The 14828-nt window shown below is 43.9% G+C and overlaps 1 protein-coding gene across 4 annotated transcripts in view; it reads right to left on the reverse strand.

Annotated features, from left to right (window-relative positions):
* Window positions 1–14828, reverse strand: part of mmp23ba (matrix metallopeptidase 23ba) — an 83356-nt gene that overhangs the window by 25328 nt on the left and 43200 nt on the right. For all 4 annotated transcript variants that reach the window (XM_034171938.1, XM_034171941.1, XM_034171940.1 and 1 more), the window contains exons 3-5: window positions 3522–3661; window positions 2968–3135; window positions 2701–2865 (exon numbers count right to left, since the gene is read on the reverse strand). In XM_034171938.1, coding sequence (XP_034027829.1) covers window positions 2701–2865; window positions 2968–3135; window positions 3522–3661 — 473 coding nt within the window. The remainder of the gene's footprint in view (window positions 1–2700; window positions 2866–2967; window positions 3136–3521; window positions 3662–14828) is intronic.

Here is a 14828-nt window from a genome sequence, read left to right on the forward strand (position 1 = left end):
ATCAGACTTCAAGCTTCTGCTACTAACCTATAAAATTGTTCATGGACTGGCACTGGCCTACCTGGCTGATTTAATTAAACCCTATGTACCGGCATGGGCTTTGCGTTCACAAAGTCTACAGGTCAGAGAGCCTTCTCATACTGTGCCCCTGTTTTGTGGAATGGTCTCCCAGCCTCAATAAGACATTCAGATTTTGTGGAGACTAAAGACACATACAGTAGTGTTCAGAATAATAGTAGTGCTATGTGACGAAAAAGATTAATCCAGGTTTTGAGTGTATTTCTTATTGTTACATGGGAAACAAGGTACCAGTAGATTCAGTAGATTCTCACAAATCCAACAAGACCAAGCATTCATGATATGCACACTCTTAAGGCTATGAAATTGAGCTATTAGTAAAAAAAAAGTAGAAAAGGGGGTGTTCACAATAATAGTGTGGCATTCAGTCAGTGAGTTCGTCAATTCACCCATTGATCAGCTCCAGGATGTGTGAAGCTAATTTATTTGCAAGAATCCCCCGCAAAGTCCCTCTGTTAAATAAAAGACGTGAGAAGAGGTTACAATTTGCCAAAGAACACATCAACTGGCCTAAAGAGAAATGGAGGAATATTTTGTGGACTGATGAGAGTAAAATCATTCTTTTTGGGTCCAAGGGTCGCAGACAGTTTGTGAGACGACCCCCAAACTCTGAATTCAAGCCACAGTTCACAGTGAAGACAGTGAAGCATGGTGGTGCAAGCATCATGATATGGGCATGTTTCTCCTACTATGGTGTTGGGCCTATACAGTCGTGTTCAGAATAATAATAGTGCTATGTGACTAAAAAGATTAATCCAGGTTTTGAGTATATTTCTTATTGCTACATGTGTTGTGTGGGCCGCTGAAGAGGAGGTACTGCTGGACCACCACCAGAGGGAGCCCTGCCTGAAGTGCGGGCTTCAGGCACGGGAGGGCGCCGGAGCAACCGGGAGTGGCAGCTGTCATTCATCATCAGCACCAGTTGTCACTCATCATCACCAACCACATCACCATAAAGGCCGGGCAGCATCTTCACCTTGCTGCCGAGAAATCGTTCTACCTAACAGGTAAAACTCTCAGCCGTTTTCTGTGCCAAACGCACAATTGTCTAGATTCTTTGCAGGCATTCCTGATTAATATCTGCAGCTGGAGGCTGGGATTTGGGGATCGTGAGGAAGATGACGGACTTCGCTCCTCACGCCAAATTGGGATAAGTTATCAGGCGCTGCACGTAATTGTACTGTGTTTGAGGTGGAGGTGTTTCCCACCCGTTTCTGACTGTTTGCTGGGTGTGCATGCACCCACCATCACCTGTCTGTTTTTTCTGCCAGCAGTACCAGATCTGACAGCCGGAGGCAGTGGCCAACTGGGGACTCAGCGCTTGGTGGCTCCGGAGTGCTCCAGATCCGTTGGCAGTGGAAGACGTGTGGAATCCGGCTCTTCTCTGCATGGGCGTCTTCTATCCTCGAGCCTGCCCACACGTCACCGTGAATTATTGACTGCTATTCTAAATTGTGTTGTCTGTTGTGCACATTCACAACATTAAATTGTTGTATTTTGGCTTATTCCATTGTCCGTTCATTTATGCCCCCTGTTGTGGGTCCGTGTCACTACACACATATCATGAATGCTTGGTCTCGTTGGATTTGTGAGAATCTACTGAATCTACTGGTACCTTGTTTCCCATGTAACAATAAGAAATATACTCAAAACCTGGATTAATCTTTTTAGTCACACAGCGCTACTATTATTCTGAACACTACTGTATATCGCATACCAGGTATCATGGATCAGTTTGGATATGTCAAAATACTTGAAGAGGTCATGTTGCCTTATGCTGAAGAGAACATGCCCTTGAAATGGGTGTTTCAACAAGACAATGACCCCAAGCACACTAGTAAACCAGCAAAATCTTGGTTCCAAACCAACAAAATGAATGCCTCGCAGATGTGAAGAAATCATGAAAAACTGTGGTTATACAACTAAATACTAGGTTAGTGATTCACAGGATTGCTAAAAAAGCAGTTTGAACATAATAGTTTTGAGTTTGTAGCGTCAACAGCAGATGCTACTATTATTGTGAACACCCCCTTTTCTACTTTTTTTTACTAATAGCCCAATTTCATAGCCTTATGAGTGTGCATATCATGAATGCTTGTTCTTGTTGGATTTGTGAGAATCTACTGAATCTACTGGGATCTTGTTTCCCATGTCACAATAAGAAATATACTCAAAACCTGGATTAATCTTTTTAGTCACATAGCACTACTATTATTCTGAACACTACTTTATTTTTACTCAGTCCTATGGTAAGAATGTTGTCTTGGCATCTTTTGTAATTTTTTTAATTATGCTTTTTTGAACTTTTAATTTTATTTTACATTGTCCTTGAACTATTTTGTGTGAGGCACCTTGAGGCGACGCTGTCGCGAATTGGCGCATTATAAATTGAAATTGAATTTAAAATTTAAATTATATTCCAATCCTAAATACACACTAGTGGACAAGTCCTGTCCAAGCATACATTAATTATTGCCTGGACACCAGACCTACCTCCACTTAAATTTAATGAAACCAATTCAATTCCTTTTGATATCCTGTTGACAAACAAACTGGGAAATGGGCAATGAACTGGGCAATGAACAGAGAACCTAACAGAGGTAATGAGGACCCTGAACTTACCATAGAGACGATGCAAACCCCACACCTCATCCTGTGTGATTCGTTTGCGCCCTGTCAGCGTTGCATTCAGGTGCATGATAGCATTAGGGTCCATGGAGTGCATAAGGCCCAGGGCGTGGCCAATTTCATGAGTTGCCACATGGACGAGGTCAGTCAGCCAAACGCCTGTAAGAAACAGGCTGTTGATTATTTCATCCTTCAGTAGCTACATCAATCATCTTATTGGATAAATATTAACATTTCAGCAGACATGATAAAGACTCGTGCCTTTCTTCCAGCTAAAGCGCATATTTCCCAGAATCCAGTATTCATGGTCATCAAAGTGGATCTCGCCTGTTGGTGGGAAGAAGGCGTGGGCCAACTCTCCTGTGATGCCATCGAAACAGTGGTGCAAGTGGGACTGCAGGCAGTCTGTGTGGTTGATGGGGTAGAAACCTGCAAAAACAGAGAGGTGCACCTCAGAGCCGAGCAGGGAGTCCGTGATTCCGGCTCTGTGCCGTCAATCATGCAGGACACAGCTTCTTCTTCAGCCACTGGTTTCACTGTCACTCAGGATTTATGCAAGTCGGCTGAGATTGCACCCAAAGGAACAGCTAAAGCAGAACTCGGGCCGGAGGAGGGCGCACGCTGCTGAGCCCTTAGAATTATGAATCATGCTGAATATAAGCTCAGTAGCATAGCTGTGGTGGCGTTTGCGGCAAAGAGATTTCAGTGATGACAGCGAAGAGAAAAAATAAAACAGCAATGACAACAATCTGACGCTCTGAACCAAGAAACATCTGTTGGCGATTGAGACGTGCACACGCCGGCGGAGTACTCACCGATCTTAATGTCTGCCTCCTGGTCCGCTGGCACCTCTCTGAAGCTGAACGGCGAGACGTCGCTCCACATGCCAAAAGCCTTGGCAATGCCTCGGCGCGTGTCGCTGGCATTGATGAGGTTTGTGGGGAAGGAGAGCAACCTGCTCAGAAACAACAGCACTGAGGACTTATGACTGGTTTCTACACACATTCCTCTGCTGCACAGCAATCTGCCAAAACGCAGCGGCTACTGTTCACACACACACACACACACACCAGAATTCCCACAAGCACAGCTCCATTACTGACACACTGGATTCTGTCTGAGCGTGGCCTGCATACTTATTAAGACTTTTCATAACAGTCAGACATCATGCCGTTAATATGAACAATGAGGTTTGTGCTGCAGCTTCAACATTCTGTCTTAAAGGAACACTTCATCACAAAATGAACATTACACCTTTTTTTAATTTCGTTTTATTCTTTGCTTGTTGTCCTGCCAGTTTAACTTCCAGGGAGGTTTACAGCCCTTTAGGTCCATATATATTTGGACATGGGCAAACTCAACATCACACTTAAAAGTAAGCAATGAGTCGTGCCGACTTTCAGGTTTACTTGCTGAACTGGGTGCAACCAGTAGTGTACTGTTCATAATGGCCAGAGCATCATTTGGTAGCAAAAAGTCTGAAAATAAGTACTCATGTCTGGTATATTGCTGGCTACATTGGTGAATTCAACAAAATGTAGCGCAAAGAATACACAAGTCCATAATTTTTAAGTACCACCAGCATTAAGCAAGGTTGCGTTTATGTCGGGGTTCCTGTTCTTGCTTGCTGTCAACTGGGTGATGCAAATAACATGCAGGCAGAGAGAGGGCATCACATCGAACCTCAACATTACGCATGAAGATGTTCATTTTGCAGATGACATAGTCCTTATTTAATGAAAGTACAAGCACAGACACATAGCAAGAATGTGCAGGAACCAGGCTGATACAGCAAATATGGTCATAATCCGGACGCAGTCGGGAGGAAAAGAGGTGTGATCACCCATGTCAGAACGCATCCAGAGTGGCTCGTGCACACCTGCACACCAGGATGTAGCCCAGACAACAGTCAGATGACACAGACTGCCGTCAGACGCCACCGACATTGGAGCTGTCACTTACCTACCCACTCACCCACGCAATCACATCATCCTCACATTCTCAGTGCTAAACCGACCTCTCATCAGGAGGTGCGTGCGCTGGCAGGAGTGTGTGTGTGTCTCACATGATGGCGTGCGCGCGTGTACGTGCGTAGAACAAGTGATCCAAACAGCATGCGAGTGTGTGGCCAGATGAAATGTTCACTCAGCTGCGTGTGTGTGTTCATAATGGCTGAATGAGCCGCTAAGCGCATGTGCATGCAGCGCATGTGCATGCAACGTGTATGCATGTGCCTGCATGTGTAGAACAGGTGATCAAAGCAGTGTGCGAGTGTGTGGCCGAAATGTTCACTCAGCTGCGTGTATGTGTGTTCATAATGGCTGTGCCAGCCACTCCGTGTGCACGTGTGGATGCATGAGTGCAGGAGCTGTCCAGAGAGAGCACACAAAAAGGCTGACAACTGTCAGTGACCGCCTGCTTGTGTACAGTCTGGTGAAAAATCCCTTTAGGTGTTTGATCAGTAGATACTTGCATTGCTAGATTTTATTTGTCCGGCTGGACTCCATAACTGCTGATGAACTCTGGATTATTGTTAACTCTGGAACTCTGATTATCGTTGTGGAATGGCGCTTCACATGGGATTTATGCCAGAGGTGGATTATGCATTCGTGAGCCAATCGATGTTGTACACAGCACAGCTGGGTGACAGAGACATCACCAGGTGTCTGCACTGCGCTGTGGAACGCAGGGTACGGGAGGTGAGTTGAGTTGCATGTGTATTGATGTTGTAATGGGCTGGGGAAACATTTCCACATTGTACCTGCTACAGACTTAGGAGGTGAACATGCAGCGGTGACATCCGGTTCGGTTGCGTTGTGGGGCGCTGCACTGAGCCTCTGACGTGCGCAGAGTGCCACATACATGTTATTACACATCAACATTTCCTTTGCCCTCCCTGGCTGCGTCCAGTGGAGGTGGACATCCGTGGCACAACACCGGCAGCCTTTGCTGTGACCGATCGATCTCAGAGCTCAACCAACCATGATCAGATCATTTCAGATGCTGTTTTAATGCTGTCAGAGTACATAGACCGCTTTCAGCTGACGCAAAAACTGCATATAGACTGCCGTCAGATCCTGCCATCTGCGTTGCATCTTGATGGTGCCAAGAGTGTTTTTTGAACATGTGCAACACACTTGAGACAGCCGAGCGAATGGGACCAGACTTTTTTACTTTTTTTCCTTTTTTTTTTTTTTTTACTTTTTCACCGTGCTCCAACGCCTAAAGAAGACCTCTAACGGTCGAAACATCGCGACGGAGCACTTTTATCAGCTAACTTTCATCAGCGTTGGCAAGCTAACTAGCTTGCTAACGCTTTCGTTTTTATTTTATTTTTTTAGCACTGTTGTCGTGCGTTACCTGTGCTGCTCCACAGCCTGTCTAGTGGATTTTTATTTTATTTTAGCACCGTTGTCGTGCGTTTGCTGTTGCCGTGCATTACCTGTGCTGCTTCATGGCCTGTCTGGTGCCTTAACTAAAGCACTCCTTCTGCTGAATCACCTCTAAATTATTTACACATTATTCACTTTGCGTGTTTTTAGGAATCCACTAGGTTGCGTAGCTACTAGCTCTTAGCCGATTTAGCATGGCGGCTTCTCCTGTCTCTCCCGTACTTTTCTGCTCTGGGTGTGAAATGTTTAGTTATTCCTCTGCCTCCTTTAGCAGTAACGGTACTTGTAATAAGTGCAGCTTATTCGTAGCTTTGGAGGCCAGGCTGGGCGAATTGGAGACTCGGCTCCGCACCGTGGAAAATTCTACAGCTAGCCAGGCCCCTGTAGTCGGTGCGGACCAAGGTAGCTTAGCCGCCGTTAGTTCCCCCCTGGCAGATCCCGGGCAGTCGGGAAAGCAGGCTGACTGGGTGACTGTGAGGAGGAAGCGTAGCCCTAAACAGAAGCCCCGTGTACACCGCCAACCCGTTCACATCTCTAACCGTTTTTCCCCACTCGACGATACACTCGCCGAGGATCAAACTCTGGTTATTGGCGACTCTGTTTTGAGAAATGTGAAGTTAGCGACACCAACAACCATAGTCAATTGTCTTCCGGGGGCCAGAGCAGGCGACATTGAAGGAAATTTGAAATTGCTGGCTAAGGCTAAGCGTAAATTTGGTAAGATTGTAATTCACGTCGGCAGTAATGACACTCGGTTACGCCAATCGGAGGTCACTAAAATTAACATTAAATCGGTGTGTAACTTTGCAAAAACAATGTCGGACTCTGTAGTTTTCTCTGGGCCCCTCCACAATCAGACCGGGAGTGACATGTTTAGCCGCATGTTCTCCTTGAATTGCTGGCTGTCTGAGTGGTGTCCAAAAAATGAGGTGGGCTTCATAGATAATTGGCAAAGCTTCTGGGGAAAACCTGGTCTTGTTAGGAGAGACGGCATCCATCCCACTTTGGATGGAGCAGCTCTCATTTCTAGAAATCTGGCCAATTTTCTTGGATCCTCCAAACTGTGACTATCCAGGGTTGGGACCAGGAGGCAGAGCTGTGGTCTTATACACCTCTCTGCAGCTTCTCTCCCCCTGCCATCCCCTCATTACCCCATCCCCGTAGAGACGGTGCCTGCTCCCAGACCACCAATAACCAGCAAAAATCTATTTAAGCGTAAAAATTCAAAAAGAAAAAATAATATAGCACCTTCAACTGCACCACAGACTAAAACAGTTAAATGTGGTCTATTAAACATTAGGTCTCTCTCTTCTAAGTCCCTGTTGGTAAATGATATAATAATTGATCAACATATTGATTTATTCTGCCTAACAGAAACCTGGTTACAGCAGGATGAATATGTTAGTTTAAATGAGTCAACACCCCCGAGTCACACTAACTGTCAGAATGCTCGTAGCACGGGCCGGGGCGGAGGATTAGAAGCAATCTTCCATTCCAGCTTATTAATTAATCAAAAACCCAGACAGAGCTTTAATTAATTTGAAAGCTTGTCTCTTAGTCTTGTCCATCCAAATTGGAAGTCCCAAAAACCAGTTTTATTTGTTATTATCTATCGTCCACCTGGTCGTTACTGTGAGTTTCTCTGTGAATTTTCAGACCTTTTGTCTGACTTAGTGCTTAGCTCAGATAAGATAATTATAGTGGGCGATTTTAACATCCACACAGATGCTGAGAATGACAGCCTCAACACTGCATTTAATCTATTATTAGACTCTATTGGCTTTGCTCAAAAAGTAAATGAGTCCACCCACCACTTTAATCATATCTTAGATCTTGTTTTGACTTATGGTATGGAAATAGAAGACTTAACAGTATTCCCTGAAAACTCCCTTCTGTCTGATCATTTTTTAATAACATTTACATTTACCCTGATGGACTACCCTGCAGTGGGGAATAAGTTTCATTACACTAGAAGTCTTTCAGAAAGCGCTGTAACTAGGTTTAAGGATATGATTCCTTCTTTATGTTCTCTATTGTCATATACCAACACAGAGCAGAGTAGCTACCTAAACTCTGTAAGGGAGATAGAGTATCTCGTCAATAGTTTTACATCCTCATTGAAGACAACTTTGGATGCTGTAGCTCCTCTGAAAAAGAGAGCTTTAAATCAGAAGTGTCTGACTCCGTGGTATAACTCACAAACTTGTAGCTTAAAGCAGATAACCCGTAAGTTGGAGAGGAAATGGCGACTTAGCCTGGAAAAAGAGTTTGTTGCTCTATAAAAAAGCCCTCTGTAAAGCTAGGACATCTTTCTACTCATCACTAATTGAAGAAAATAAGAACAACCCCAGGTTTCTTTTCAGCACTGTAGCCAGGCTGACAAAGAGTCAGAGCTCTATTGAGCTGAGTATTCCATTAACTTTAACTAGTAATGACTTCATGACTTTCTTTGCTAACAACATTTTGACTATTAGAGAAAAAATTACTCATAACCATCCCAAAGATGTATCGTTATCTTTGGCTGCTTTCAGTGATGCCGGTATTTGGTTAGACTCTTTCTCTCCGATTGTTCTGTCTGAGTTATTTTCATTAGTTACTTCATCCAAACCATCAACATGTTTATTAGACCCCATTCCTGCCAGGCTGCTCAAGGAAGTCCTACCATTATTTAATGCTTCAATTTTAAATATGATCAATCTATCTTTGTTAGTTGGCTATGTACCACAGGCTTTTAAGGTGGCAGTAATTAAACCATTACTTAAAAAGCCATCACTTGACCCAGCTATCTTAGCTAATTATAGGCCAATCTCCAACCTTCCTTTTCTCTCAAAGATTCTTGAGAGGGTAGTTGTAAAACAGCTAACTGATCACCTGCAGAGGAATGGTCTATTTGAAGAGTTTCAGTCAGGTTTTAGAATTCATCATAGTACAGAAACAGCATTAGTGAAGGTTACAAATGATCTTCTTATGGCTTTGGACAGTGGACTTATCTCTGTGCTTGTTCTGTTGGACCTCAGTGCTGCTTTTGATACTGTTGACCATAAAATTTTATTACAGAGATTAGAGCATGTCATAGGTATTAAAGGCACTGCGCTGCGGTGGTTTGAATCATATTTGTCTAATAGATTACAGTTTGTTCATGTAAATGGGGAATCTTCTTCACAGACTAAAGTTAATTATGGAGTTCCACAAGGTTCTGTGCTAGGACCAATTTTATTCACTTTATACATGCTTCCCTTAGGCAGTATTATTAGACGGTATTGCTTAAATTTTCATTGTTACGCAGATGATACCCAGCTTTATCTATCCATGAAGCCAGAGGACACACACCAATTAGCTAAACTGCAGGACTGTCTTACAGACATAAAGACATGGATGACCTCTAATTTCCTGCTTTTAAACTCAGATAAAACTGAAGTTATTGTACTTGGCCCCACAAATCTTAGAAGCATGGTGTCTAACCAGATCTTTACTCTGGATGGCATTTCCCTGACCTCTAGTAATACTGTGAGAAATCTTGGAGTCAGTTTTGATCAGGATATGTCATTCAAAGCGCATATTAAACAAATATGTAGGACTGCCTTTTTGCATTTACGCAATATCTCTAAAATTAGAAAGGTCTTGTCTCAGAGTGATGCTGAAAAACTAATTCATGCATTTATTTCCTCTAGGCTGGACTATTGTAATTCATTATTATCAGGTTGTCCTAAAAGTTCCCTAAAAAGCCTTCAGTTAATTCAAAATGCTGCAGCTAGAGTACTGACGGGGACTAGCAGGAGAGAGCATATTTCACCCGTGTTGACCTCTCTTCATTGGCTTCCTGTTAATTCTAGAATAGAATTTAAAATTCTTCTTCTTACTTATAAGGTTTTGAATAATCAGGTCCCATCTTATCTTAGGGACCTCGTAGTACCATATTACCCCATTAGAGCGCTTCGCTCTCAGACTGCAGGCTTACTTGTAGTTCCTAGGGTTTGTAAGAGTAGAATGGGAGGCAGAGCCTTCAGCTTTCAGGCTCCTCTCCTGTGGAACCAGCTCCCAATTCAGATCAGGGAGACAGATACCCTCTCTACTTTTAAGATTAGGCTTAAAACTTTCCTTTTCGCTAAGGCTTATAGTTAGGGCTGGATCAGGTGACCCTGGACCATCCCTTGGTTATGCTGCTTTAGACGTGGACTGTGGGGGGGTTCCCATGATGCACTGTTTCTTTCTCTTTTTGCTCTGTATGCATCACTCTGCATTTAATCATTAGTGATCGATCTCTGCCCCCCTCCACAGCATGTCTTTTTCCTGGTTCTTTCCCTCAGCCCCAACCAGTCTCAGCAGAAGACTGCCCCTCCCTGAGCCTGGTTCTGCTGGAGGTTTCTTCCTGTTAAAAGGGAGTTTTTCCTTCCCACTGTAGCCGAGTGCTTGCTCACAGGGGGTCGTTTTGACCGTTGGGGTTTTTCATAATTATTGTATGGCCTTGCCTTACAATATAAAGCGCCTTGGGGCAACTGTTTGTTGTGATTTGGCGCTATATAAAAAAAAAGTTGATTGATTGATTGATTGACCAAATATGTAGATGCTCACAGAATGCTGTCCGTTGGTCTTCAGACCACACCTCAATATTTACAGAATGAGGCCGGATGTGTCATTCTGACACAATTCGGCCTCAATCGGGGTATGTGTGATGGGGGTATGAGACCAAATGGACTGGTAGATAATGCAGCAAGAGTGGGACTGAAACTACATACAGGAAAATGCAAAGTGAGGAGAATGAGCGTATGAAGAGAAGACAATGTGAAGATCGGAAGTGGAATACACTGAAGAGTTTTTATATCTGGGTGCGGCTGGCAAAGGACGGTGGAGGTACTAAAGATATCAAGAAGCATCTAAACAAGGCACAAGGAGCTTTTCTCAACCTGATGATGATATGGAAATCACGGAGTATTGGACGGAACCGAAAATCAAACTGTTCACAAAGATGGTGCCAATTTGTATGTTCAAAGAATGACACATCCGAAATGAAACAATATCTGAAATACAGGTATGAACAGGATCAGAGATAAGATCTGAAGGAGAAGACTGAACTGGATTTTAGACATAAGGACTGCGTGGTGGTAAAGGACTGGCAGCCTGAAACAATAAGAAAATCCAGACGATCAAAACCATATACAGAAGAACAGTGGAAAAGGAGTGCAGGGCGGAGAGGTAGACCAGCTTTGTCAAAGACAGGGGCATGAAGGGCAAAGCTGCAGCCTTATGCACCTCATGGTGTGAAGAAATGTGATGATGATGATGATAATAATTGTTGGATAAGAACATCCTAAGTTCATGACTGACCAATTAAAATGCTCAAATGCACCATGTAACAAATGATCAAAATGGCAACATCATGTGTTGTAAACACACAATGACAGAGGACTGGACCGATAGTGTCACCTTCTTGAAACGTGGTGTGAAGCTGAAGTAGCTCAATGCAGCGGTGATGTCTGTCCGACCTGCATATGTGAGTTTTTTTGCCAATCAAGACAGCAAAGCTTCCGGATGTGGAAACATTGTTGCAGCACATCAGTTCGCCACAGACTGTAGCTGTCAACCAGCACCTTAAGGGAAATGACAAAGTCCAGGATGATGCTAATGAGTATGAATAATCCAGTTTATGGGTACAATGGTCACCTCAAGTGTGAAAGGTATCGGGCTTGGACGTCAGAAATGCCTGGACACAAATGCAGGACTCGGACATGTAGCTCTATATGTAAAAACGGTTTACTGAAGCAGCAAACGGGGTCCGGTACACAGTAAGGCAGAGCAAAAGTACAACTAACATCAGGCTTAGGCGTGGTCGGGTAAACAGGCAGGTGGTCATACACATGAGGAGGCTAGCAGGAGAGCTGGGGAGAAGGCACAAGGCGCATCAATCTGGCGAGGGACGAGAGCAAACAGTAAACCTTAAATACACCCAAACCGTTGGGGTTTTACATAATTATTGTATGGCCTTGCCTTACAATATAAAGCGCCTTGGGGCAACTGTTTGTTGTGATTTGGCGCTATATAAAAAAAATTGATTGATTGATTGATTGATCGTTCTGGGGGAAAGTGAAGTTTGCTCTTTAACATCTTGATTATTGTTCTTTACAACACTGTTTGTCCTCTTTGTTCGAGACTAATATATAATATGTCTGAAATTCGGTTTGCGTTTATTAAATTCCATGCAGATTAAACGTAACAGACACGGATTATTTGTTATAATTGTTTTAGCAAGTTTTCAGGGTATCATGCAGCAGTCTCTTATTAACATGACGAAAAGCATAAAAAATTACATTTTTGTAGTATAATATTAATTTACAACTGTCATCGTGTTGATTCTCTATATGTTGTTTGACAGCAGCAACTCTCTGGCACGCAAGGGATTATGGGATATGTCAATAGGGCAAATGAACACTACTGGCCAGTAGATGGCAGTAGAGAAACAGGTGTGTGTGGAAAGCACCAGAACCAGGGTGTGGCCCGAGAGAGGGAAACGCCCACCACCAAGCAACAAAGAGAAAAACAAGAGAAATAGGGAAGGAGAAAACCCAAGCAGGAAAAACCCAGCAAGAGAACTCCATCCGTCCATCCATTTTCTTCTGCTTCATCTGACGTTGGGTCGCGGGGGCAGCAGCTCAAGCAAAGCCGCCCAGACCTCCCGATCCACACACACCTCGGAGGCATTCTCAAGCCAGCTGATAGTCCCTCCAGAGTGTCCTGGGTCTTCCCCGGGGCCTCCTCTCGATGGGACGTGCCCGGAACACCTCTCCAGCGAGGCGTGCAGGGGGCATCCGGAAAAGATGCCTGAGCCACCTCAGCTGGCTCCTTTCGATGTGGAGGAGCAGCGGCTCGACTCTGAGCTCCTCTCAAGTGACCGAGCTCCTCACCCTATCTCCAAGGGAGCGCCCAGCCACCCGCGGAGGAAAATCATCTCGGCCGCTTGTACTCATGATCTTGTTCTTTCGGTCATGAACGTAGGGTCACAACATAGATCGATCGGTAAATCGAAAGCATTGCCCCCCTGCTCAGCTCTCTCTTCACCACGATGGTCCGATACAGCGACCACATCACTGCAGACACTGCACGGATCTGTCTGTCGATCTCAATCTCCATCCGTCCCTCACTCGTGAACAAGACCCCGAGATACTTCAATCAATCAATCAATTTTTCTATATAGCGCCAAATCACAACAAACAGTTGCCCCAAGGCGCTTTATATTGTAAGGCAAGGCCATACAATAATTATGTAAAACCCCAACGGTCAAAACGACCCCCTGTGAGCAAGCACTTGGCTACAGTGGGAAGGAAAAACTCCCTTTTAACAGGAAGAAACCTCCTGCAGAACCAGGCTCAGGGAGGGGCAGTCTTCTGCTGGGACTGGTTGGGGCTGAGGGAGAGAACCAGGAAAAAGACATGCTGTGGAGGGGAGCAGAGATCGATCACTAATGATTAAATGCAGAGTGGTGCATACAGAGCAAAAAGAGAAAGAAACAGTGCATCATGGGAACCCCCCAGCAGTCTACGTCTATAGCAGCATAACTAAGGGATGGTTCAGGGTCACCTGATCCAGCCCTAACTATAAGCTTTAGCAAAAAGGAAAGTTTTAAGCCTAATCTTAAAAGTAGAGAGGGTGTCTGTCTCCCTGATCTGAATTGGGAGCTGGTTCCACAGGAGAGGAGCCTGAAAGCTGAAGGCTCTGCCTCCCATTCTAGTCTTACAAACCCTAGGAACTACAAGTAAGCCTGCAGTCTGAGAGTGAAGCGCTCTATTGGGGTGATATGGTACTATGAGGTCCCTAAGATAAGATGGGACCTGATTATTCAAAACCTTATAAGTAAGAAGAAGAATTTTAAATTCTATTCTAGAATTAACAGGAAGCCAATGAAGAGAGGCCAATATGGGTGAGATATGCTCTCTCCTTCTAGTCCCCGTCAGTACTCTAGCTGCAGCATTTTGAATTAACTGAAGGCTTTTTAGGGAACTTTTAGGACAACCTGATAATAATGAATTACAATAGTCCAGCCTAGAGGAAATAAATGCATGAATTAGTTTTTCAGCATCACTCTGAGACAAGACCTTTCTGATTTTAGAGATATTGCGTAAATGCAAAAAAGCAGTCCTACATATTTGTTTAATATGCGCTTTGAATGACATATCCTGATCAAAAATGACTCCAAGATTTCTCACAGTATTACTAGAGGTCAGGGTAATGCCATCCAGAGTAAGGATCTGGTTAGACACCATGTTTCTAAGTACAATAACTTCAGTTTTATCTGAGTTTAAAAGCAGGAAATTAGAGGTCATCCATGTCTTTATGTCTGTAAGACAATCCTGCAGTTTAGCTAAATGGTGTGTGTCCTCTGGCTTCATGGCTAGATAAAGCTGGGTATCATCTGCGTAACAATGAAAATTTAAGCAATACCGTCTAATAATACTGCCTAAGGGAAGCATGTATAAAGTGAATAAAATTGGTCCTAGCACAGAACCTTGTGGAACTCCATAATTAACTTTAGTCTGTGAAGAAGATTCCCCATTTACATGAACAAATTGTAATCTATTAGACAAATATGATTCAAACCACCGCAGCGCAGTGCCTTTAATACCTATGGCATGCTCTAATCTCTGTAATAAAATTTTATGGTCAACAGTATCAAAAGCAGCACTGAGGTACTCAGGACGGATTTCATCCACCCCAGGAGCCTTGTCACCAAGGAGCTTT

The sequence above is a fragment of the Thalassophryne amazonica genome, chromosome 6 (assembly GCF_902500255.1).
Source record: "Thalassophryne amazonica chromosome 6, fThaAma1.1, whole genome shotgun sequence".
In the NCBI taxonomy this organism is placed as follows: domain Eukaryota; kingdom Metazoa; phylum Chordata; class Actinopteri; order Batrachoidiformes; family Batrachoididae; genus Thalassophryne; species Thalassophryne amazonica.